The 27,185-nt window shown below is 44.5% G+C and overlaps 1 protein-coding gene across 24 annotated transcripts in view; it reads right to left on the bottom strand.

Moving 5' to 3' along the window:
* Window positions 1-27,185, bottom strand: part of LOC106582941 (calcium-dependent secretion activator 1) — a 184,403-nt gene that overhangs the window by 88,076 nt on the left and 69,142 nt on the right. For all 24 annotated transcript variants that reach the window (XM_045705163.1, XM_045705159.1, XM_045705166.1 and 21 more), the window contains exons 4-6: window positions 20,622-20,702; window positions 20,030-20,263; window positions 17,374-17,495 (exon numbers count right to left, since the gene is read on the bottom strand). In XM_045705163.1, coding sequence (XP_045561119.1) covers window positions 17,374-17,495; window positions 20,030-20,263; window positions 20,622-20,702 — 437 coding nt within the window. The remainder of the gene's footprint in view (window positions 1-17,373; window positions 17,496-20,029; window positions 20,264-20,621; window positions 20,703-27,185) is intronic.

Raw genomic sequence — 27,185 nt, 5'->3', positions numbered from 1 at the left:
ACCGTGAGCAATGGTTCATTGAGCACTTCCTATTGCTTCCACTAGATGTCCCCAGTCTTTACAAAGTGGTTTGAGTCTCCTACTGTGAAAACTGACTGAATGAGACGCTGTGGAAAGTGGTCACATGAGGAGTGCCATCACCATTATGACGCCGGCGCCCCTGGCTACCCTCCCCTTTCGAAACGTTTTGAAAGACAATGCAATCGTCCCCCTTGAATCTTATTGGAGCTCTGGTTGAAAAAGGCCCTAAAGATTTATGTTATACAACGTTTGACATGTTTGAACGAACCTAAAAAATTAAAAAAAGCATTTTATTGAAAGAGGAGTCCCGCGGCCGACGGAACTTTTGGTGCAGCCTTCAGAACGCGCTAACAAGAACAAGCTATTGGGACGTAAAGGATTAACTTTTTCGAACGAAAATACATTTGTTGTGGACCTGGGATTCCTGGAAGTGCTTTCTGATGAAGATAATCAAAGGTAAGGGATTATTGACAATAGTATACAAGAGTAGATTTGATATGCGATTGTTCCAAGATGGCGCTGACCTGTAACGGTAGCCTATTTTTCTGAGTATCGCATCCCCTTTTATCGCAAAGTGTGATTACCCAGTAAAGTTATTTTTAAATCTGGCATTGCAGGTGCTTTCAAGAGATGCTAATCTATAAATCTTAGAATGACAATATTACATTTTAAAAATGTTTTTGAATAGTAATTTAGTAAATTGTAGCGCTGTTTCACCGGACGCATTTGAGGGAAAGTAGTTAGTCAACGTTACGCGCCAATGTAAAATGCTGTTTTTATATATAAATATGAACTTTATCGAACAAAAGAATGCATGTATTGTGTAACATAATGTCCTAGGAGTGTCATTTGATGAAGATTGTCAAAGGTTAGTGCTGCATTTAGCTGTTTTTTGGTTATTTGTGATGCATGTGGTTGGTCGGAAAATGGCTACGTGGCTACTTTTACGATATATTCCTCTAACGTAATCTAATGTTTTGCTTTTGCTGTAAAGCCTTTTTGAAATCGGACGACGTGGTTCGATTCAGGAGAGGTGTATCTATAAAACGATATAACATAGTCCTATATTTGAAAAAAAATATTAAAAACATTTGTTATGCTAATGGCGATAGGATTTTTTGCTGGAGCCCGACCAGGGTATAATTCATTAAAACACACTGTTTTGCAATGAAGATCTACAGTAGCCTCAACAGCACTCTGTAGGGTAGCAACATGGGGTAGCCAGAGGACAGCTAGCTTCCGTCCTCCTCTTGATACATTGACTTCAATACAAAACCTAGGAGGCTCATGTTTCTCACCCCCTTCCATAGACTTACACAGTAATTATGACAACTTCCGGAGGATGCCCTCAACCTATCAGAGCTCTTGCAGCATGAACTGACATGTTGTCCACCCAATCAAAGGATCAGAGAATTAATTTAGTACTGAACACATACGCTACAGCTAGCTTGCACTGCTGATCATAAAATGTGGTGAGTAGTTGACTCAAAGAAAGAGAAAGACAATAGTTGAACAGTTTTCAACAAATTAATTTATTCAAAAATAAAGGAGAAGCAAGAGACAGAGTTTTTATTTTTTCAATTTCAGTTTCACTTACTTAGCTAGCAAATGCAGCTGGCTAGTTTAGCCTACTAAAACACCCGGCTCAAACAGAGGGATGCTATGTTAGCTAGTTGGCAATGACTATCCAATACAACACTGGAACTCATCCAAGTCAAGGATTAAACTGCTTACTGACTATACACTAACTTTACTGCATGATTGTAGCAGGTTTACTAACTCATTAGTTCTATTAGCTATGTTGACTAGGACGTTACTTCAGCTAATATGGGGACAATGATGTAGGCTGTGTGTAGTGGTTATGACATGGTTTAGCTTGTGCATTGAAGCCCACAAACGAAGGGAAAAGGAGAGAGGAGGAGACTGCATAGAGGTGAGAAGGAATACAACGTGGTTGCTATGAAAGTGAACCGTGTTTACGCGTAATCAGGGGTGTATTCATTCCACCGATTTTGTTGAAAAGCGTTTAAACGGAAGCAAATGAAACAAGGATAAAAATACCTGAATTTGTCCAATAGAAACTCTCGTTTGCAACTGTTGAACTAATGATTACTCCGTAGATAAGCTAGATGCAGGCAAGACTGTGCAAGGAGGTATTGAATGTGTCACTGTCTGTCCATGTGTCACTGTCCGTCACCTCATATTGTTCTCTCAACCTGTGTGCATCTACATTGTAAACTTTCATTCAAACTCTAGGTTGTAGCAACCTCATGATGGGTATAAGGAAAATTCAAGTATCAAGACTGAAAACAAATTTTTATTTATAAGCAGAGAAACACATGCGGAATCTATGCATTCAGTCACTCACATCACTCATTGCTTCATGCCAGACCCTGCCACACCCACCAAACGGAGCAAACTTTCAAGAACGGTTTGGGGAAACGTGTCATTCCGTACAACCGCCACGCAACATAGCAAACGTTTAATCGAACTGAACACATCCCAGGTGTGTCGCAGCCTAGCAGGCGGCGTAGTGGTGTCGATGTACTCTTGAGCAAGGCACTTAACCCTAATTTGCTCCAGGGGTACTGTATTACCATGGCTAACCCTGTAAAACAACACATTTCACTGCACCTAGGGAAAGGGTATACCTAGTCAGTTGCACAACTGAATGCGTTCAACAGAAACGTGTAATGTGGCAATTGCTGTTTCATTGTAGCCTGAGAGTAGACCAATTATTTATTCATACACTAGATGACTGACGGGGTGCTGTTTTGAAGCCACCGTGCCTCCATCTTGGCACTTCCCCACCATAGTAAAAAAATATTTTGGAAGCTATGGAAATGCATTTATTATTGTGTACATTTGTTTTTGAACGATTATTCTATTACAGACACCTTAAAGGGATACCTCGGGATTTTGGCCATGAGGCCCTTTATCTACTTCCCCAGAGTCAGATGAACTCGTGGATTCCATTTGCATGTCTCTGTGTCCATTATGAAGGAAGTTAGAGGTAGTTTCATGAGCCAATGCTAACTAGCGTTAGCACAATGACTGGAAGTCTATAGTATCTGCTGCTAGCAGATACCATAGATGTCCAGTCATTGCGCTAACTCTAGTTAGCAATTGCCCTAGTGTTAGTTTGGTACCGCTTGCCATGCTTACTTACAAGCCCTTAAACAACAATGCAGTTTCAAGAAGAAAAAAGTGTTAAGAAAGTATTTACTAAAATAAAATAAACTGAAGAAATAAGTAAATAAAAATGTATTAAAAAAATATAGAAAAATAACAAATAATTAAGGAGCAACAATAAAATAACAGTAGCGAGGCTATATACTGTCCTCACATCAACAACAAAAAATACTTAAATACAGGTAATTTTGTCCTTGAAACATTTAATTGAAATACTGTAGAATTCCATTTATTCCTATGGAGTGCCAAAATGGTTGGCTTCAAAGCCTTTCATTGGTCATTACATAGCATCAGCAACACAGGGTTTATATACATCATTGGCACAGACCCTCGCACTTGCTTTCTAGCTTGCATCAATAAAGTCTGGATTACATTCAAAATATCATAAAAGGACATTACATAATGTATGTTGCTTTCAGAAAATGACAGATATAAATTGATGTCAGGATCACAGTATGTATTCCTCATTATAATGTGCCTGAGATGAGCACACTAACAGCAGCGTATGTGACGAGTGAAAAAAGTTAGTGCAAAAAGGATCAATGAAGATACACTGAACAAAAATATCAACACAACATGTAATGAGCTGAAATAAAAGATCCCAGAAATGTCCCATATGTACAAAAATATTATTTCTCTAAAATGTTGTGCACACATTTGTTTACATCCCTGATAGTGAGCAGTTCTCCTTTGCAGAGATAATCCATCCAACTGACAGGTGTGGATGATTAAACATCATGATCATTACACAAGTGCACCTTGTGCTGGGGACAATAACAAATTGTGCAGTTTTGTCACACAACACAATGCCACAGACGTCTCAAGTTTTGAGGGAGCGTGCAGTTGGCATGCTGTCTGCAGGAATGTCCACCAGAGCTGTTGCCAGAGAAATGGATGTTAAGTTCGCTACCATAAGCCACCTCCAACATCATTTTAGAGAATTTGGCAGTACATCCAACCGGCCTAACAACCCCAGACCACGTGTTTGGTGTTTTGTGGGTGAGCAGTTTGCTGATGTCAACATTGTTAACAGAGTGCCCCATGGTGGTGTTGGTGTTACGGTATGGGCAGGCATAAGCTACGGACAACGAACACCATTGCATTTTATCAATGGCAATTTTAATGCACAGAGATACCGTGACAAGATCCTGAGGCCCATTGTCGTGCCATTCATCCACCGCCATCACCTCATGTTTCAGCATGATAATGCACGGCCCCATGTCGCAAGGATCTGTTCACAATTCCTGGAAGCTGAAAATGTCCAAGTTCTTCCATGGCCTGCATACTCACCAGACATGTCACCCATTGAGCATTTTTGGGATGCTCTGGATCGATATGTACGACATCGTGTTCCAGTTCCTGCCAATATTCAGAAAGTTTTCACAGCCATTGAAGAGGAGTGGGACAACATTCCACAGGCCACAATCAACAGCCTGAGCAACTCTATGCGAAGGAGATGTGTCGTGCTGCATGAGGCAAATGGTGGTCACACCAGATACTGACTGGTTTTCTGATCCACGCCCTATCTTTCTTTCAAGGTATCTGTGACCAACAGATGCATATCTGTATTCCCAGGCATGTGAAATCCATAGATTAGGGCCTAATGTATTTATTGCAAATTATTGATTTCCTTATATGAACTGTAACTTAGTAAAATCTTTGACTTTGTTGCATGTTGCGTTTTATATTTTTGTTCAGTATAGTTAAATAGTTAACCAAATAGCTACCTGGACTTCTTATTTAGCAGTCTTATGGCTTGGGGGTACAGTAGAAGCTGTTCAGGGTCCTGTTGCTTCCAGACTTGGTGCATTGGTACTGCTTGCCATGCGGTAGCAGAGAGAACAGTCTATGACTTGGGTGGCTGGAGTCTTTGAAAATGTTTAGGGCTTTCCTCTGACACTGCCTGATATATCTAGGGATGAGTGTATGTCTAAGCCTGGCTCGTGGCTCAGATGTGAGGCCTGGTGATGGTTTGAGTCATGTTTGAGCCTCAGTAGCCATGAGCACAGGCCTGGGGCATTCCTATGGAACTTAGTATTGATGTAAATCTCAGCTCAACCACACGAGCGGAGCAGCACAACATAGTACAGCACAGAGCTGGAGCCACAAACATACACACGTACTAATGATGTGCGGGTTGACTCCTAACCCAAAGATTTTTCTTTCATTATTTTAGGCTATCTGGTATTAGTGCATAAGCCTAAGCTTTGGGGCTTAACTGTACACGCACCAAATAGACTACACAGCCAATTGCCAAATAATGCTTTTGGGAACGGGCAGAAAAAGTTAACATCAATCCACAGAGGAAAAAAGGCCATTGTCAAAGTTCAATTCAGTAAGACTGTCACGTCCTGACCAGTAAAGGGGTTATTTGTTATATTAGTTTGGTCAGGACGTGGCAGGGGGTATTTGTTTAGAGTGTTTCAGGGTTTGTTGGGCTATGTGTTTTGTAGAGGGGTGTTTGTTTAGAGTGTTCCGGGGTTTTGGTTTATGTTCTATGTTCTAGTCTAGTCCCGTGTGGCTCAGTTGGTAGAGCATGGTGTTTGCAACGCCAGGGTTGTGGGTTCAAATCCCACGGGGGACCAGTACGGAGAAAAAAAAGTATTAAATGTATGCATTCACTACTGTAAGTCGCTCTGGATAACAGCATCTGCTAAAATGTAAATGTAAAATGTAGTCTTTCTATGTTTAGTTTATTGATTTGGCCTTCAATTGGAGGCAGCTGTTCCTCGTTGCCTCTGATTGAAGGTCCTATGTATAGGGGTGTTTTGGTAATGTGAATTGTGGGTAGTTATTTCCTGTTTAGTGTATGTAGCACCTGACGGGACTGTTTAGTGTCGTTCGTTCGTTTTTTTATACGTGTTTCTTTTGGTTTTTCCTTCTTTTATAATAAATAAGAAGATGAGTATACATTTTCCCGCTGCACCTTGGTCTACTCCATACGACGGCCGTTACAGAACTACCCACCACAAACGGACCAAGCAGCGGGGTAAGGAGCTGGAGAGGAATTATGTGGACTACAGGGAATTGTGGACATGGGAGGAGATTCTGGACGGGACTGGACCATGGCACCAGGCTGGTGAATACCGTCGCCCACCGGAGGAGATAGAGGCAGCCAAGGCAGAGCGGCGCCGGAATGAGGCGTTATACGCGCCGATTGGGAAGCACGAGAGGCACCCCCAATAATTTTTTGGGAGGGTGCACACGGGTAGTTTGGCTGGGCCAAGGGTGAGCCCTAAGCTAACTCCCTGTGCTTATTATGGGGAGCATATGGAGTGGAGAGCGCCGGAGTATGCGGAAGTGCGCACGATCACGCCCATGCGCACACACAGTCCGGTGCGAGCGATCCCAGCCCCTCGCAAGTGCCGTGCTAGAGTGGGCATCCAGCCTGGAAGGAGGATGCCTGCGCAGCGCATCTGGCCACCGGTGCGCCTCCTAGGACCAGGCTACCCTACGCCTGCTCTACGCACGGCAACCATCAGGCCTCTGCACAGCCCAGTTCGCCCTGTGCCAGCACTCCGCTCGTGCAGGGCTGCTATTACCATCCAGCCAGGACGGGTTGTGCAGGAGGTGCGCTCCAGACCTCCAGTGCTTACCCATGGCCCAGTGTATCCAGTTCCCGCTCCTCGCACTAGCCCTGAGGTGCGTGTCTCCAGTCTGGCGTGTCCAAAGCCAGCCCCATGCACCAGGCCTCCAGTGCGTCAGCCCAGTCCAGCTCGTCCTGCTCCTGCTCCTCGCACTAGCCCTGTGGTGCGTGGCCCTCGTCCAGAGCTTCCGGCAACAGTGCCTCGTCCAGAGCTTCCGGCAACAGTGCCCCATCCAGAGTGTCCGGCGACAGTGCCCCGTCCAGAGTGTCCGACGACAGTGCCCCGTCCAGAGTTTCCGGCGACAGTGCCCCGTAGAGAGACTGCCCACAGTCTGGAGCCGAGAGAGACGGCCCACAGTCAGGAACCGAGAGAGACGGCCCACAGTCAGGAACCAAGAGAGACGGCTCACAGTCAGGAACCGAGAGAGACGGCCCACAGTCCGGAATCGACGCAGCGAGAGTCGCCCTACCGTCCGGAATCGACGCAGCGAGAGTCGCCCTACAGTCCGGAATCGGCGCAGCGAGAGTCGCCCTACAGTCCGGAATAGGCGCAGCGAGAGTCGCCCTACAGTCCCGAATCGACGCAGCGAGAGTCGCTCTACAGTCCGGAATCGACACAGCGAGAGTCGCTCTACAGTCCGGAATCGATGCAGCGAGAGTCGCTCTACAGTCCGGAATCGGCGCAGCCAGAGTTGCCCTTCAGCCCGAGGTCTCCAGCAACGCGCATCAGCCCAGAGACTTCGAGAAGGGTAACAATTAATAAATATTTAGTGGGGGTGGACTGTTTAGTGTCGTTCGTTCGTTTTTTTACACGCGTTTCTTTTGGTTTTTCGTTCTTTTATAATAAATAAGACGATGAGTATACATTTTCCAGCTGCACCTTGGTCTACTCAATACGACGGCCATTACAAAGACAAAAGCTGTGAAAGGAGAGTTGAAAATAAAGAGAAGGGAGAAAGAAAAGCAATGTTTGGAAAATATGCTATAAGAGGATGAGAGCAGTGTTACGTTATGTTATGTTATGTGTGATGATTGTGAGGCGCTATACAAATTCCACAGTCACAAGATGGGACTTCAAATAGGCCGATGGCATGTCAAGGGAACTGTAGTTTAGATGGGTTAAACAGAAACTTAAATCTGGAAACTGACTCTAGGTCTATAACTCACATTGCCTAAATAAGAACTCCTGCAGCATTAACATTTCTTGCGATATCTCATCAGAAACATGTTGGGTCACTTTCACAGCTTTCTTTTTCCTTACAACCGGTCAAACTCATGTAATTTGGACATTTTGCACCAAAAATCTTTCCTGTTTTTTTTTTGTTGCTTCTCCCCAGTCCCGAAATGTCTTTGCTCAGCTAATGGTGACAATGATAACTTTACCAATGCCAACTAGATTGATGCATTCACTCTATCAATCTATTGCAGTATTCTGTCGAGAAAGGGTTTATTTAGTCTTCTAGGGCCGACTCTCTTCTCTGTATATCAATGATGTTGCTCTTGCTGCTGGGGATTCTATGACCTCTACGCAGACGACACAATTCTGTATACTTCTAGCCCTTCTTTGGACACTGTGTTAACAAATCTCCAAACGAGCTTCAATGCCATACAATTCTCCTTCCATGGCCTCCAACTGCTCTTAAACGCTAGTAAAACTAAATGCATGCTCTTCAACTGATTGTTGCCCGCACCCATCCGCCCGACTAGCAACACTACTCTGGACGGTTCTGACTTAGAATATGTGGACAACTACAATACCTAGGTGTCTGGTTAGACTGTAACCTCTCCTTCCAGACTCACATTAAGCATCTCCAATCCAAAATTAAATCTAGAATCGGCTTCCTATTTCGCAACAAAGCATCCTTCACTCATGCTGCCAAACATACCCTCATAAAACTGACCATCCTACCAATCCTCGACTTCGCCGATGTCAATTACAAAATAGCCTCCAACACTCTACTCAGCAAACTGGATGTAGTCTATCACAGTGCTGTTTCGTCACCAAAGCCCTATATACTACCCATCACTGTGACCTGTATGCTCTCATTGGCTGGCCCTCACTACATATTAGTCGCCAAACTCACTGGCTCCAGGTCATCTATAAGTCTTTGCTCGGTAAAGCCCCGCCTTATCTCAGCTCACTGGTCACCATAGCAACACCCACCCGTAGCACGCGCTCCAGCAAGTATATCTCACTGGTCATCCCCAAAGCCAACGCTTCCTTTGGCCGCCTTTCCTTCCAGTTCTCTGCTGCCAATGACTGGAACAAATTGCAAAAATCACTGAAGCTGGAGTCTTATATCTCCCTCTCTAACTTTAAGCATCAGCTGTCAGAGCAGTTTACCGATTACTGTACCTGTACACAGCCAATCTGTAAATAGCACACCCAACTACCTCATCCCCATATTGTTATTTATCCTCTTGCTCTTTTGCACCCCAGTATCTCTACTTGAACATCCTCATCTGCACATCTATCACTCCAGTGTTAATGTTAAATTGTAATTATTTCGCCTCTATGGTCTATTTATTGCCTTACCTCCCTACTCTCCTACATTTACACACACTGTACATTGCTTTTTCTATTGTGTTACTGACTGTACGTTTGTTTGTGTGTAACTCTGTTTTTGTTTTTGTCGCACTGCTTTGCTTTATCTTGGCCAGGTCGCAGTTGAAAATGAGAACTTGTTCTCAACTGGCCTACCTGGTTAAACAAATGTGAAATAAAAAAAATAAAAAAAGAGAAAGAGAAGCTACATGTATCTAATTATCGACAAGTTGACTAACAAATAGCCTACCAAAATGTTGGAAATTATAAGCAGAAACATATCTCAATCAGGCAAAAAAAATCCTGCACCCCTGTCAAAAAGGCATAATGGGACCCATGTCATCCAAAAAGTTGCCTCAAGTTTGCCAAAACGCACCTGGAAGCACCTGTATGATCATCAAGACTCTTGGAAGAATGTTCTATGGACAGATGATTCAAAAGTATAACTTTTTGGATGACATGGGTCCATTATGCCTGCCGAAAACCAAACACTGCATTCCACAGTAAGAACCTCATACCAACGGTCAAGCATGGTGCTGGTAGTGCGGTAGTTTGAGGATGCTTTGCTGCCTCAGGATCTGGACGACTTGCCTTATTAGAAGGAACAATGAATTCTGCTCTATATCAGATAATTCTACAGGAGAATGTCAGGCCATCCGTCTGTGAGCTGGAGCTGAAGCTGAAGCACAGCTGGGTCATGCAGCAAGATAATGATCCAAAACGCACAATCAAGTCTACATGAAAATGGCTAAAAAGCAACAAATCTGAAGTTTTGGAATGGCCTAGTCAAAGTCCAGACATAATCCCAATTGAGTTTTTGCAGGAATTGAAATAAGCAGTTCATGCTTGAAAACCTACAAATGTTGCTTAATTACAGCAGTTCTGCATGGAAGAGTGGGCCAAAATTCCTCCACAGCAATGTGAGAGACTGATCAACAACTACAGAAAGTGTTTGGTTGGAGCCATTGCAGTTAAAGGTGGCACAACCAGTTCATTGCCGATTTCTGAGGGGGCGGCAGGAAGCCTAGTAGTCTAGTGGTTGGGCCAGTAACCGATAGGTTGCTGGATCGAATCCCAGAGCTGACAAGGTAAAAATCTGTTGTTCTGCCCCTGAAGAAGGCAGTTAACCCACTGTTCCCCGGTAGGCCGTCATTGTAAATAAGAATTTGTTCTTAACTGACTTGCCTAGTTAAATGAAGGTTAAATTTAAAAAAAGAACTTATCTTCTGCAACAGGGGTAACTCTGGGTCTTTCTTTCCTGTGTTGGTCCTCATAAGAGCCAATTTCATCATTGCACTTGATGGTTTTTGCGACTGCACTTTAAGAAACTTTCAAAGTTCTAGAAATTGACTGACCTTCATGTCTTAAAATAATGATGGACTGTCATTTCTCTTTGCTGATTTGAGCTGTTGGCTTTTACCAAATAGGAGTATCTTCTGTATAACACCCCAACCTTGTCACAACACAAATGATTGGCTCAAACGCGTCAAGAAGGATAGAAATTCCACAAATTAACTTTTAACAAGGCACACCTGTTAATTGAAATGCATTCCAGGTGACTGCCTCATGAAGCTGGTTGAGAGAATGCCAAGAGTGTGCAAAGCTGTCACCAAGGCAAAGGGTGGCTACTTTGAAGAATCTCAAATATAAAATATATTTTGAGAAATACTTTTTTGGTTACTACATGATTCTATATGTGTTATTTAATAGTTTTGATGTCTTCACTATTATTCTACAATGTAGAACAGTAAAAATAAAGAAAAACCCTTGTGTAGATGTCCAAAATTTCCTTGTTTTTGAAAGAAAAGCACATTTTTGGTCCATTAAAATAACATCAAATTGATGAGAAATACAGTGTAGACATTGTTAATGTTGTAAATGACTATTGTAGCTGGAAAGAGCTGATTTTTTATGGAATATCTACATAGGTGTACAGAGGCCCATTATAAGCAACCATCACTCCTGTGTTCCAATGGCACGTTGTGTTAGCCAGTCCAAGTTTATAATTTTAAAAGGCTAATTGATCATTAGAAAAGCCTTTTGCAATTATTAGCACAGCTGAAAACTGTGAAAACTACAAATTTCACCAGATTGGGTCTGCTGGATTGTTGGGATTCCCCCATGGGTTAGGGTGCTAACTCCCTGATCTGGTAACTCTTCCGAGAGGTCGCCAGTAAAATAAGGGAGTATGAACTAATTTTGAAAATGGTTTCAACAGTAACAGTATGTTGTTATGCTCTTTGACATTTGTCTTAGATATAAAGGTATTGAGAACATTGGAAATGTTTGCTTAGGTTAGTTATTGTTTTAGTTTACAATGGAGCCCCTAGTTCCACTCATCATACCTCTGTTACCTCCTTTGTCCCACCTCCCACACATGCGATGACCTCACCCATTATAACCCCAGGCACCCTCATTTGTTGACTTCTGTGATCGAAAAAGCCTTGGTTTCATGCATGTCAACATCAGAAGCCTCCTCCCTAAGTTCGTTTTACTCACTGCTTTTGCACACTCCGCCAACCCTAATGTCCTTGCCGTGTCCGAATCCTGGCTTAGGAAGGCCACCAAAAATTCTGAGATTTCCATACCCAACTAAAACATTTTTCGTCAAGATAGAACTGCCAAAGGGGGAGGAGTTAGCCTGCAAAGTTCTGTCATACTTTCCAGGTCTATAACCAAGCAGTTCGAACTTCTAATTAAAAAAAATTATTCTCTCCAGAAATAAGTCTCTCACTGTTGCCGCCTGCTATCGACCCCCCTCCGCTCCCAGCTGTGCCCTGGACACCATTTGTGAATTGATCGCCCCCCATCTAGCCTCAGAGTTCGTTCTGTTACAGTGGGGGGAAAAGTATTTCATCCCCTGCTGATTTTGTATGTTTGCCCACCTACAAAGAAATGATCAGTCTATAATTTTAATGGTAGGTTTATTTGAACAGTGAGAGACAGAATAACAACTAAAAAATCCAGAAAAACGCATGTCAAAAATGTTATAAATTGATTTGCATTTTAATGAGGGAAATAAGTATTTGACCCCCTCTCAATCAGAAAGATTTCTGGCTCCCAGGTGTCTTTTATACAGGTAACGAACTGAGATTAGGAGCACACTCTTAAAGGGAGTGCTCCTAACCGCAGCTTGTTACCTGTAAAAAAGAAACCTGTCCACCGAAGCAATCAATCAGATTCAAAACTCTCCACCATGGCCAAGACCAAAGAGCTCTCCAAGGATGTCAGGGACAAGATTGTAGACCTACACAAGACTGGAATGGGCTACAAGACCATCGCCAAGCAGCTTGGTGAGAAGGTGACAACATTTGGTGCAATTATTCGCAAATGGAAGAAACACAAAAGAACTGTCAATATCGCTCGGCCTGGGGCTCCATGCAAGATCTCACCTTGTGGGGTTGCAATGAGCATGAGAACGGTGAGGAATCAGCCCAGAACTACACAGGAGGATCTTGTCAATGATCTCAAGGCAGCTGGGACCATAGTCACCAAGAAAAAAATTGGTAACACACTACGCCGTGAAGGACTGAAATCCTGCAGCGCCCGCAAGGTCCCCCTGCTCAAGAATACATATACATGCCCGTCTGAAGTTTGCCAATGAACATCTGAATGATTCAGAGGACAACTGGTGAATGTGTTGTGGTCAGATGAGACCAAAATGGAGCACTTTGGCATCAACTCATCTCGCCGTGTTTGGAGGAGGAGGAATGCTGCCTATGACCCCAAGAACACCATCTCCACCATCAAACATGGAGGTGGAAACATTATGCTTTGGGGGTGTTTTTCTGCTAAGGGGACAGGACAACTTCACCGCATCAAAGGGACGATGGACGGGGCCATGTACCGTCAAATCCTGGGTGAGAACATCCTTCCTTCAGCCAGGGCATTGAAAATGGGTCGTGGATGGGAATTCCAGCATGACAATGACCCAAAACACACGGCCAAGGCAACAAAGGAGTGGCTCAAGAAGAAGCACATTAAGGTCCTGGAGTGGCCTAGCCAGTCTCCAGACCTTAATCCCAGAGAAAATCTGTGGAGGGAGCTGAAGGTTCGAGTTGCCAAACGTCAGCCTCGAAACCTTAATGACTTGGAGAAGATCTGCAAAAAGGAGTGGGACAAAATCCCTCCTGAGATGTGTGCAAACCTGATGGCCAACTACAAGAAACTGACCTCTGTGTCTGACCTCTGTGATTGCCAACAAGGGTTTTGCCACCAAATACAAAGTCATGTTTTGCAGAGGGGTCAAATACTTATTTCCCTCATTAAAATGCAAATCAATTTCATAATATTTTTGACATGCGTTTTTCTGGATATTTTTGTTGTTATTCTGTCTCTCACTGTTCAAATAAACCTACCATTAAAATTATAGACTGATCATTACTTTGTAAGTGGGCAAACGTACAAAATCAGCAGGGGATGAAATAATTTTTTCCCCCACTGTAGGTGACCTAAACTGGGATATGCTTAACACCCCGGCAGTCCTACAATTTAAGCTAGATGCCCTCAATCTCACACAAATCATCAAGGAACCCACCAGGTACAACCCCAAATCCGTAAACATGGGCACCCTCATAGACGTTATCCTGACCAACTTGCCCTCCAAATACACCTCTGCTGTTTTCAATCAGGATCTCAGCGATCACTGCCTCATTGCCTGTATCCGCTATGGGTCCGCGGTCAAACGACCACCCCTCATCACTGTCAAACACTCCCTAAAACACTTCTGCGAGCAGGCCTTTCTAATCAACCTGGCCCGGGTATCCTGGAAGGATATTGACCTCATCCCGTCAGTCGAGGATGCCTGGTCATTCTTTAAAAGTAATTTCCTCATCCTTCTTAGATAAGCATGCCCCGTTCAAAAAATGCAGAACTAAGAACAGATATAGCCCTTGGTTCACTCCAGGCTTGACTGCCCTTGACCAGCACAAAAACATCCTGTGGCGGACTGCAATAGCATCGAATTGTCCCCGTGATATGCAACTGTTCAGGGAAGTTAGGAACCAATATACGCAGTCAGTCAGGAAAGCAAAGGCTAGCTTTTTCAAGCAGATATTTGCATCCTGTAGCTCTAACTCCAAAAAGTTTTGGGACACTGTAAAGTCCATGGAGAACAAGAGCACCTCCTCCCAGCTGCCCACTGCACTGAGGCTAGGTAACACGGTCACCACCGATAAATCCATGATAATCAAAAATTTCAATAAGCATTTCTCAACGGCTGGCCATGCCTTCCTCCTGGCAACTCCAACCCCGGCCAACAGCTCCGCCCCCCCCGCAGCTACTCGCCCAAGCCTCCCCAGCTTCTCCTTCACCCAAATCCAGATAGCAGATGTTCTGAAAGAGCTGCAAAACCTGGACCCGTACAAATCAGCTGGGTTAGACAATCTGGACCCTCTCTTTCTAAAACTATCCGCTGCCATTGTTGCAACCCCTATTACCAGTCTGTTCAACCTCTCTTTCGTATCGTCCGAGAACCCTAAAGATTGGAAAGCTGCCACGGTCATCCCTCTCTTCAAAGGGGGTGACACCCTAGACCCAAACTGTTACAGACCTATTTCCATCCTGCCCTGCCTATCCTATGTCAGGATATGTTATTGTTAGCCATCAGGGATCCTATGGGAGGGATCCTCTGCTTGGAGAAGAGACACAGTCTGGTACCAGTCACCATGACAGCCGTGAGTTGGGTAGGAGTGAGCACTTTGGGGCAGAGGTCAGGTCAGATGAAGTGAGGAAGAACAGATATCACTAAGGTTCTCTGTCTAGCAACATATGCATTGGCTGTTCAGATGTGTAGGAGGAGACTCAGCATAGGAGAAAGAGTTAATATGTGTGAATATGTCTTGATCGGTTCAGCTGTTAGATCCTTTGGGATGAATAAACTTGGTTTAAGCTTTCATAATGTCTTACTCTGATATTTAGAACCTAACATTCCTATGCAAAGTTCAACAGGAGACTGGCCATCTGTGCATCATGGAAGAGAAGGAATGGATCCCTTTTTTAAATGTACTCATCAGTGTTCCGTTATCCATGGCTGTCTGACCGAGATACTGTATCTAGCACAAATAAACACTACTCTGTTTCAGGAACAATTGAGGTTGAACTAAAGTTTCCACTGATCCACTCACAGATCCCATCAGCCTTCCACTGTGAGGAAGCAGGGCCAAAAATAGCCCCTTCTCTCTCTCCCATTCTCACACACACACGTTTTACTATGCTTGTGGGGACTAAAAATGTATTCCCATTTAAAATCCTAAATCCTTAACCTAGCCCAAACCCCAAACCCTAACCTTTTTTTTGTTTTATTTTTTAATTTTACCCGCAATTTTGATCTTGTTTCATCGCTGCAACTCCCCAACAGGCTTGGGACGCGAAGGTCGAGTCATGCCTCCTCCGAAACATGACCCACCAAACTGCGCTTCTTAACACCCGCCCACTTAACCCAGAAGCCAGCCGCACCAATGTGTCAGAGGAAAAAACATTCAACTGACGACTGAGTTCAGCCTGCAGGAGTCACTAGCGCGTGAAGAGCCAAGTAAAGCCCCCCGGCCAAACCCTCCCCTAACCCAGACGACACCAGTCCAATTGTGCGCCGCCCTGTGGGACTCCCGATCACGGCCAGTTGTGATACAGCACGGGATTGAACCCAGATCTGTAGTGATGCCTGTAGCACTGCGATGCAGTGCCTTAGACCGCTGCACCACTCGGGAGGCCCCAAACCTTAATTCTAACCCTAACCCTAATTGTAACCCTAACCCATTAGCTTGGACACAGTTTGATGTCAATGATAGGCACAGCTGCATCCCTTGCCAAAGTCTAGACAATATCTACTCTCTATCTCTGTGCACTCAGGGCACAGAGACTGATATAACTCTGACAGTAACAGATGACAGACCCACTGCGCCACATATTTCACACTAGGGTGTGTTACAGTAACAGTGTGACCCTAAAACTACAATCAACCAGCAACATCTGTTCACTCAGAACAAGGCCCTTGCCAAGATGAACACTTCTGAATGAGTATTGATGGCTAGGGTACAGGGTTACTGTTACAAACTGTTTTAGCTACTATAGCTCTAGTAGGGGATCTAGGACATACCATCCTGCTGTTCAAATCAGAGGGAGGGGAAGAGAGGAAATAGACTAAAAACAGATAAAGTATGTAGGAAAGATAATGGAGCTAATATATTTCTTAAATAATATAATCTTTGAGATCTAATAATCACCAAAATAAAAGCTAGACAGTCAGGGAGAATATATAATACCAAAAACAATTCATTCATTTTGAGTATTAATTTTATTATGTTTGAGTAAAATAATACAGCATAAGCCATGGCAAAATGTGTAGAATTGCAGGAAATCAGCTTCAAAACAGCAAAAATGTCTCTCAGCTCCATGGAGAAATTTGTACGGCAGAGAGAAGAGGGGAGGAGGAGGAGGAGGGAAGAGTGGTGATGAGCCCTGCATTATATATGAGGAAATAATTCCCTCTACTGACAATGATGAATTCATCATCTATATCAGGAAGAGATATGGATTATGAATTACTTACTCATCTCTGATACATCTGTGAGTATCCTTTATTAAAGCAAAGCAAATGTCTCAACACATCCACACGTCCCACCTCAGTCACCTGCTAGAGAACACAAGCAGTGGCGCAAGGTGCATGTTGGGTAATCAGTACAGCTCAGCGTCTACAACCTTGTTATGTGTGCCCTGATCACACTCGCACAGGCAATATCATTACCACATCATGCTGTGCAGCTACGGCCAGAACATGAGGCCACCCTACAGACCACCTAACAAGGACTCAGGACTTACTGCTCATGTTAACAATCTGTATCGGGTGCTGATAAATCTAAATGCAATTATGTAGTTCCTAACCTGATTAGCTAACATGACTTTGTTTAGATAAAAAACAATTAGAATGCACTGAACTTATTACCCAATTACTAGGTATTTATTCCTAAATAACGCTGTAATGTCATGTATGTGCACAGCATACGTGCATGTGTGTGTGTGTCACACTCACGTTGGTTTGGAGGCCTCGGCCTGGTCAGTCTGGAGCTTATGCCCCCCCTCCACCTCCATGGTGCAGTAGACGATCCGATTGGGCGCCAGCGACTTTAACCCCTGAACCTCCACAATCACCACCTGAGAGAAAAAGAAAAGCCGATCAAACACACACATTATATATATATACTGCTCAAAAAAATAAAGGGAACAAAAAAATAACACATCCTAGATCTGAATGAATGAAATAATCTTATTAAATACTTTTTCTTTACATAGTTGAATGTGCTGACAACAAAATCACACAAAAATAATCAATGGAAATCCAATTTATCAACCCATGGAGGTCTGGATTTGGAGTCACACTCAAAATGAAAGTGGAAAACCACACTGCAGGCTGATCCAACTTTGATGTAATGTCCTTAAAACAAGTCAAAATGAGGCTCAGTAGTGTGTGTGGCCCCCACGTGCCTGTATGACCTCCCTACAACGCCTGTGCATGCTCCTGATGAGGTGGCGGATGGTCTCCTGAGGGATCTCCTCCCAGACCTGGACTAAAGCATCCGCCAACTCCTGGACAGTCTGTGGTGCAACGTGGCGTTGGTGGATGGAGTGAGACATGATGTCCCAGATGTGCTCAATTGGATTCAGGTCTGGGGAACGGGCGGGCCAGTCCATAGCATCAATGCCTTCCTCTTGCAGGAACTGCTGACACACTCCAGCCACATGAGGTCTAGCATTGTCTTGCATTAGGAGGAACCCAGGGCCAACCGCACCAGCATATGGTCTCACAAGGGGTCTGAGGATCTCATCTCGGTACCTAATGGCAGTCAGGCTACCTCTGGCGAGCACATGGAGGGCTGTGCGGCCCCCCAAAGAAATGCCATCCCACACCATGACTGACCCACCTCCAAACCGGTCATGCTGGAGGATGTTGCAGGCAGCAGAACGTTCTCCACGGCGTCTCCAGACTCTGTCACGTCTGTCACATGTGCTCAGTGTGAACCTGCTTTCATCTGTGAAGAGCACAGGGCGCCAGTGGCGAATTTGCCAATCTTGGTGTTCTCTGGCAAATGCCAAACGTCCTGCACGGTGTTGGGCTGTAAGCACAACCCCCACCTGTGGACGTCGGGCCCTCATACCACCCTGAGAAGTGGTCTGTGGTCACCACCTGCAGAACCACTCCTTTATTTGTCTTGCTAATTGCATATAATTTCCACCTGTTGTCTATTCCATTTACACAACAGCATGTGAAATTTATTGTCAATCAGTGTTGCTTCCTAAGTGGATAGTTTGATTTCACAGAAGTGTGATTGACTTGGAGTTACATTGTGTTGTTTAAGTGTTCCCTTTATTTTTTTGAGCAGTGTATATATATATATATATATATATCACTTATTTCCAACACACATCTGCTGCTACAAACTAGTTTCAGACACAAACACAAAATTACATTTAACAGTTAAATACACTGATTATACTATAAAGAAACATCTTCCTTGGTTTTTCACAGACATGGGCCGCCCAGATCAGCTCAGCCTCTCTGATCTACAGCCATGTCTCCTGAGACCAGCAGAATAGGGAGTGTAAAACATTACGACTGCTGCAACAAACATTTCTGAGGTATACGAGAGGGGAGGGACTATGTCCCATAGGACATTAATCATCAGAGCCTACAGTGCCTTCAGAAAGTATTCATACCACTTGACTTACAGTAGTCCACATTTTATTGTTTTACAACCTGAATTCAAAATGGATTAAATGTATAATTTCTCACCCATCTACACACAATACCCTATAATGACTAAGTGCTTGTGCTTAGCTCTATTAAGTTTCTTTTTATCCTCAAAAACTCCCTAGTCCTTGCTGATGACAAGCATACCCAAAACATGATGCAGCCAGCACCATCCTTGAAAATATGAAGAGTGGTACTCAGTGATGAGTTGTGTTCAATTTGCCTCAAACATAACTTTGTATTCAGGACAAAGTTAATTTCTTTGCCACATTCTTTGCAGTTTTACTTTAGTGCTTTTATTGCAAACAGGATGCATGTTTAGGAATATTTATGTTCTGTACAGGCTTCCTTCATTTCATGCTGTCATTTAGATTAGTATGGTACAGTAACTGCAGTACAATGTTGATCCATCCTCAGTTTTCTCCTGTCACAGCCATTAAACTCTGTAACTGTTTCAAAGTCACCATTGTCCTCATGGTGAAATCCCTGAGCAGTTTCCATCCTCTCCGGCAACTGAGTTAGGAAGGACACCTGTATCTTTGTAGTGACTGGGTGTATTGATACACCACCCAAAGTGTAATTAATAACTTCACCATGACCAAAGGAAAATTCAATGTCTGTCCACATTTTGTTTACTCATTTACCAATAGGTGCCCTTCTTTGCGAGGCATTGGAAAACCTGCCTGGTCTTTGTGGTCTGTGAATCTGAGTTTGAAATTCACTGCTCGATTGAGGGACCTTACAGGTATTTATGTGTGTGGGGTACAGAGATGAGGACATTCAAAAATCTTGTGATTCAAAAATGATGTGATGTGTTAAACACAATTTTACTCCTGAACTTATTTATGCTTGACATAACAAACGGGTTGAATATTTATTGACTCAAGACATTTCTGTGTCTCAGGCAGGCTGTGTGAGCTGCAGTGTTAACCAACCATACCTCCAGAGTGAAGGAGAGCACCACATCAGACTTGGACAGCGTGTTCTCGTCCTCCTGGCCCATGTCTATGATGGAGCTGTTGTGCCCTCGTTTGAGCTTCTGCAGTTTGAACTCTCCTCCCTTGGACACGGGCATGCTCTCCAGGTTAGCCATCAGCAGGTTCACTGAGGATCTAAGCTCCTCTATGAACATGGCCTCCATCTCTTTGGACACAAACTTGGGAAACTTGCCACCCTGTTAGACAGACGCACGCAAGCATACACACAGGGACGTACACACGCAGGAACACGATCACACACACGTCCATAGTGAAGTCTACAACCATAAAGTGTACAGTTTTTTTAAAAGAGGATGATTATTCATGCGTACTCCTGCCCTGAGTCTACCTCTGCTTTTACATTATTGAGGCTGTTTTGCTCATGTGAGGGCCTACGGTTCAGAACACACACATACTGTAGTACCTCTACTACTTAGTGTATAGGCCTTAGGCCTACTGCCTTCTACAGTATCTGTTACAGCTCTGGTGAGGTGATTTAAGAGGGGTGGGTTGGTGTCTAATTCTCTACTTTACTTTCAGGTAGTGGTGTCTTACCCTGGCGATCTGATCAGCCATCTGCAGTCGTCCATCCAGTTCTCTCCTGATCTGTGCAGCCTGCTCGTCTGGGTTATCAAGCTGGAAACAAACACAATGAGAGAAGATTTCATCATGACATAAGCCTGACATACAGTGTTTACTGTCGCCTTAGAGGGGACCAAAGCCTGACATATAGCCTTTAAAATCCCCTTAGAGGTGACATAGGCTTTAAACACAACCTCCATTACTAGCCTTAGTGATGCCCATGACCATAGACTAATGGTGATGACATAGTATTACCTTTAGTTCTTACAGTATATTATAATCATCATCCTTGGGAATGATTTTCAAAAGGAACATTGTCTGTAGTAATGTATGAATGTATCAACATGCAACGAGCTGGAATCAATATAATTTCCATTTGAATTCCATCACTTCCCCTCCGTTGGGAAAGATTGGATATTCAACCCCTGTCCAATGATTGTGTTCCTATGTTAAAGGGGGAATCAGCAGTTGAAACAATAAAGCGTACTCCACTGTTCCGGTAAAAAGCTGAGGAATGGGGCTGGAGAAATACTTTCAAGTTCAAAAACAGAGCTATGGATGCAAGGACTGACCATCCATGCTATCAAAATGATAGTTTAACATTTTTTGAAGCAATATCGTGTTTGTTTAGTCCCGTGTGGCTCAGTTGGTAGAGCATGTTGCTTCTAACGCCAAGGTTATGGGGAACCAGTATGAAAATGTATGCCCTCATGACTAAGTCACTCGTCTGCTAAATGACTCAAATGTAATGTCAAATGTTTACATTTACTTTGTTTACAAACATTGGAGTAAAACAAGTTTATATTTTGGGTTCTGATGGGGTATGACAGTTGACCTAAGCTCATGATGCATTTCTAAGTTATCTTCTTCAAGAAACAATGGTTACATATCATTAATATAGTCCAAAAATGGATGTAGCAACTGCAGATTGCCCCTTTAAGGATGCTTGTTTACAGCTCTGGTTCAGTTCTATGAATTTGTTCATTTACTATACAAAATATTAGGAACAACTGCTCTTTCCATGACAGACTAACCAGGTGAATCCAGGTAAAATGGGCAAGACAAAACATTTAAGTGCCTTTGAACGGGCTATGGTAGTAGGTGCCAGGCAACGCTGCTGGGTTTTTCCACACTCAACCATTTCCCGTGTGTATCAACAATGGTCCACCACCCAAAGGACATCCAGCCAATGTGACACAACTGTGGGAAGCACTGGAGTCAAAATGAGACAGCATCCCTGTGGAACGCTTCAACACCTTGTACAGTCCATGCCTCGACGAACTGAGGCTGTTCGGAGGGCAAAAAGGGGTGAAACAGTATTAGGAAGGTGTTCCTAATGTTTTGTACATTCAGTGTACATCTGAGTAGATGTCATCAGATGTATGTGTGCAGTATAGACTCTTTCCCCAGATTGAAGAGCAGAGGTGTGTCTGAGCTGGTGAGAAAGGGATAGTCATTGGTGGTCAGGGAGCCTGCAGTATAATAGCTGACAAACACATCTGTCACAGCCACTCCTTCAGCGCCTGGAGGAGCAAATTACTGCAGAGATGGTTTCTAGCATTGTGTGTACTGGCAGGACCACAAATACTGAGGTACATGTAAGAGATAGACGCTCTGTACATTATCTTGGAAATAATGGAGGACATGTCATAACAGTCACGTCAAACAGTGCAGCCAGAATAACAGTAAAGTAGCTGCATTTGTTTAAGCTGCCTGCTAGTGACATTTATCTGGATACATCCACAAGGAGCTGATGATGCGTGATTTCATTTGGCATAAAAAAAGTTGCTGTCTCGTTAAGACACTGTTCATTACCGTAGAGGTTGCATTGTATATCATACACTAGGCTAGGAGCTAGCTAAATAGTTTGTTGCTAGCAAATCTGTCAATATGACAACTGAGGTCAACAATACCAGTTGCTGAAAACAGCTGGTCAAATGAGAAACATGTGGGAGGATGACAGCATAGCACCATTTGCGTCATGACTTCAACGTTGACAGACCGGAGACATGAATTCTCATTACTCACCACATTCCCACTCTAGAATGCGCTTCTAGCCAATCTGAAACCAGTATGGAACAATGTCGTGGTATAAGACATATACCACAACACATACGTGTTCAAGACCACATGTGCATCACCACACACACAGATATGCAACAAGATCCCTATAGTGTATGCTAATATAATCCCCCAGTCTGTTCAGAGGCATTGTTGGGGCTCTTCAAGTGGGATGGGCAGAACACACACACACACAGAGGAACACAATGTACAGTACTAGTAACAGTGTGTGTGTGTTGGCCAGAAAGCCATCTGCACAGGAGCAGGACTGGAGTGTCTCCCTTACTGTCTCCAGCTGGTGTCTACAGAACTGTCCTACACACCAACAATTTCTTCTACACTCCCTGTAGATAATACACGCACAAACACACACTCCAACGAACGAGCACACACAGAATTGCAGAAAGCTCATTTCAACACCCAAAAGACCAGACACACCCGAATTCCCAGGGCTGGCATTCCCCTCTGGCAGAGAGTTGTATGCCCTGTGCCAAGCAGGTGCCCTCTCCACTAGAGTATCTCTGCCCACGCTACATACGCCCTCTCCACCCTCTGACAGGGCACTGTGGCATTCTTCACAGCAACACTCAGAGAGGGATGAGAAACAAGGGAGAGGGTGGCTGAGAAGAAGACTACAGAGTTGTCATAACACACACACACACATACTCAGACAGAGATACTTTTCTGCATTACACCAGAACAGTAATGAGAAAGAGATATCCCTGTCAGAATAGAATCAGATCTGATGTAAGCAACCATAATAAGATTAATTAAATCTGCTTAATCTCCACTGGCCAAAAACTGTGCGCCTGATTGCCACACCATATGTACTGTATCTGATAGTGTTTATCAGTGTGTGTTTGAGAGTATTGTGTTAGTATGATTGTGTCTGGAATAAATGCATGCTCTCCCATGCCCATCCGTCTCAACACAGTCTCCCTGTCTAGAATACAACTCTTCAACATGACTTCTCCTTATCCCCTCCCTCTGTAGCCTCCAGGAAGACTGGGAACCCAGCTTAGTTTAATGATACAGATGTCAGGATGAAGATTAGGAGATTTGCCACCATGCATTGTGTGTGTGTTTGTGTGTGTGTGTAGGGGGGGTGTATTGGTGAATCAAAAGGCGATGTCTCTCTCCATTCTCCCTCTCTTAATTTCTGTTTTTCATTCTCTGAATTATAGCACAAAATGTCCCTGTTCTCTCCAAAAGACTACCTATATATTTCTCTCTCTGTGTCTTCTACCTTCCCTCTCCCTGTCTCTGTGTTATCCTCTCAGCCCTCTCTTGCCATTGACGGACCAAGGCGCAGCGTGTGTTGAGTTCCACATATTTTAATAAAGTGAAACTTCTAAACAAACCAATAAACAAAACGTGACATCCGTGGTGCTACATGCACATACACAAAACAATATCCCACAAAGCAGGTGGGAACAGGGAACCCTTAAGTGTGATCCACAATTAGAGAGAACGAACATCAGCTGCCTCTAATTGGGAACCATACTAAGAGCACCAACATAGAAATAAAAAGACTAGAACACCCCCTAGTCACGCCCTGACCTACAACACCATAGAGAACCAAGGGCTCTCCATGGTCAGGGCGTGACAACTGCTGCATTAACAAGTTGCTGAACACCCACCCCTGCTGCTACCACCAACTCAAATCAAAGTTTATATGTCACGTGCGCCGAATACAACAGGTGTAGACCTTACAGTGAAATGCTTATTTACAGAATTTTAATTAAAAAAAATAGCTATTAGGTGAACAATAGATACATAAATAAATAAAAACAACAGTAAAAAGACAGTGAAAAATAACAGTAGCGAGTCTATATACAGGCACCGGTTAGTTGGGCTAATTGAGGTAGTATGAACATGTAGAATTGGTTAAAGTGACTATGCATATATGATAAACAGAGAGTAGCAGTAGCGTAAAAGAGGGGTAGGGAACAACGCAAATAGTCCGGGTAGCCATTTGATTACTTGTTCAGGAGTCTTATGGCTTGGGGGTAAAACTGTTGAGAAGCCTTTTGGTCCTAAACTTGGTGCTCCGGTACCGCTTGCCATGCGGTAGGAGAGAGAACATTCTATGACTGGGGTGTGTGGGGTCTTTGACAATTTTTAGGGCCTTCCTCTGACGAGGTCCTGGATGGCAGGCAGCTTAGCCCCAGTGATGTGCTGGGCCGTACGCACTACCCTCTGTAGTGCCTTGCGGTCGGAGGCAGAGCAGTTGCCGTACCAGGCAGTGATGCAACCAGTAAGGATGCTCTCAATGTTGCAGCTGTAGAACCTTTTGAGGATCTGAGGACCATGCCAAATCTTTTTAGTTTCCTGATTGGGGAATAGGCTTTGTCGTGCCCTCTTCACAACTGTCTTGGTGTGTTTGGACCATTCTAGTTTGTTGGTGATGTGGACATGAACAAACTTGAAGCTCTCAACCTGCTCCACTACAGCCCCATCAATGAGAATGGGGGCGTGCTCGGTCCTCCTATTCCTGTAGTCCACAATCATCTCCTTTGTCTTGACTTTGTGAGGGATAGGTTGTTATACTGGCACCACCCGGCCAGATCTCTGACCTCCTCCTGTCGTTGATCAGGCCTACCACAAGCTTACATTCCTGTAGTGTTTGAGACAGAACACACACACACGGCTTGGCTTTGGCAGCCGACAGACACAGTCAAGTATGTATGGGATGTGTGTGGGGTCAAAATGGGGCCAATGATGTCCTCTTCCTCTTTACATTACAGGATGAGATTGCAAAGTAATTAATCCAATCGCATCGCTAAAGTCTCAATCCCGGCCAGCGATCAAAGCCCTACCTAAAACGGTTTCAGCCAATGATGCAAAGAGAAGACTCTACTTAGAAGTTCCTTCTACCTCAAACTTAAGTGTCCCCTACAGAGGGGCAAGACGAGTCATCACTTTTGACACACTGCCTAACAGTATATTGTGTTCCATGCCTGCTTAATTTAGTAGATCCCACTGGGTTAGGCACTGATGATCCCCGCCTGTGTGCGCCTGCCAGTCAGTCAGTCAGTGGCCGTGTCTGAATACCCATACTTGCGTCCTAAATAGTAGGCCATTTGAGTATGTGAAAATCGAGTCTACTTTAAATGCCCAGATGTCATACTATTTTGGGCTTTAACAAGAGCTGATCAATTAGATATGGGGACGCGCTGTCACGGGATACTAGGAGTGGTGGAAGGAGTCAGGCGCAGAGAGCAGAGGTACAGTATAACGTCCTTTATTCTATCCGGCACAAAACGGTCAACGCCAAAACAAATGACCAACCCAGAAACAACAGGCAAACAGTCCGGAGAGAGAATACAATGCGTAAGCCAGCACATCCAAAAATAACACAACAGCAAAAGTAATCCCGCACAAACCTGGGCGGGCTAAGCAGGCTTAAATAAACACAAATCAATAAACACAATAGGGAACAGGTGCAACCAATAAGAATAAACAAACAGAAAAGGAAAAAGGGATCAGCGGTGGCTAGTAGGCCGGCGACGACGACCGCTGAGTGCCGCTCGAGCAGGCAGGGGAGCCACCTTTGGTGGGATTCGTGACAGTACCCCCCCTGACGCGCTGCTGCCACCGGCCTCGAGGGCGACCCGGAGGACGAGGCGCATGGCAATCCCTATGAAGGCGGTGGAAGTCCCTCAGAAGTGAGGGGTCCAAAATGTCCTTCACCGGTACCCAGCACCTCTCCTCCGGGCCGTACCCCTCCCAGTCTACGAGGTACTGTAGGCCCCCCACCCAACGTCTGGAGTCCAGAATGGCGCATATAGTATACACCGGGGACCCCCCAATGTCCAGAGGGGGTGGAGGGACCTCCGGCACCTCACCTTCCTGCAGGGGACCAGCCACCACAGGCCTGAGGAGAGACACATGAAACGAGGGGTTAATACGGTAGTAAGATGGAAGTTGTAACCGGTAACACACCTCGTTTATCCTCCTCAGGACTTTAAACGGTCCTGCACACTGCGGCACCAGCTTCCGGCAGGGCAGGCGGAGGGGCAGGTTTCGGGCCGAGAGCCAGACCCGATCCCCTGGTGCAAACACAGGGGTCTCACTGCGGTGCTGGTCAGCGCTCTTCCTTTGCCGTCCACTCACCTTTGTTAATGCATCCTGGACGGCTCTCCAAGTGTCCTTCGAGCGCTGTACCCACTCCTCCACCGCAGGAGCCTCGGTCTGGCTCTGGTGCCATGGAGCCAGGACCGGCTGGTAGCCCAACACGCACTGGAACGGTGACATGTTAGTCAATGAGTGACGGAGGGAGTTTTGGGCTACCTCTGCCCATGGGACGTACCTCGCCCATTCCCTGGGCCGGTCCCAACAATTCGTTCGTAGAAACCTACCCACCTCTTGGTTCACTCTCTCCACCTGCCCATTACTCTCGGGGTGGAAACCCGAGGTCAGGCTGACCGAGACCCCAAACCGTTCCATGAACGCCCTCCAAACTCTGGACGTGAA

This window comes from Salmo salar, chromosome ssa22 (assembly GCF_905237065.1).
Source record: "Salmo salar chromosome ssa22, Ssal_v3.1, whole genome shotgun sequence".
Lineage (NCBI taxonomy): Eukaryota > Metazoa > Chordata > Actinopteri > Salmoniformes > Salmonidae > Salmo > Salmo salar.
The sequence above is the reverse complement of the archived record's forward strand: the minus strand, read 5'-3'. Positions and strand labels throughout refer to the sequence as shown.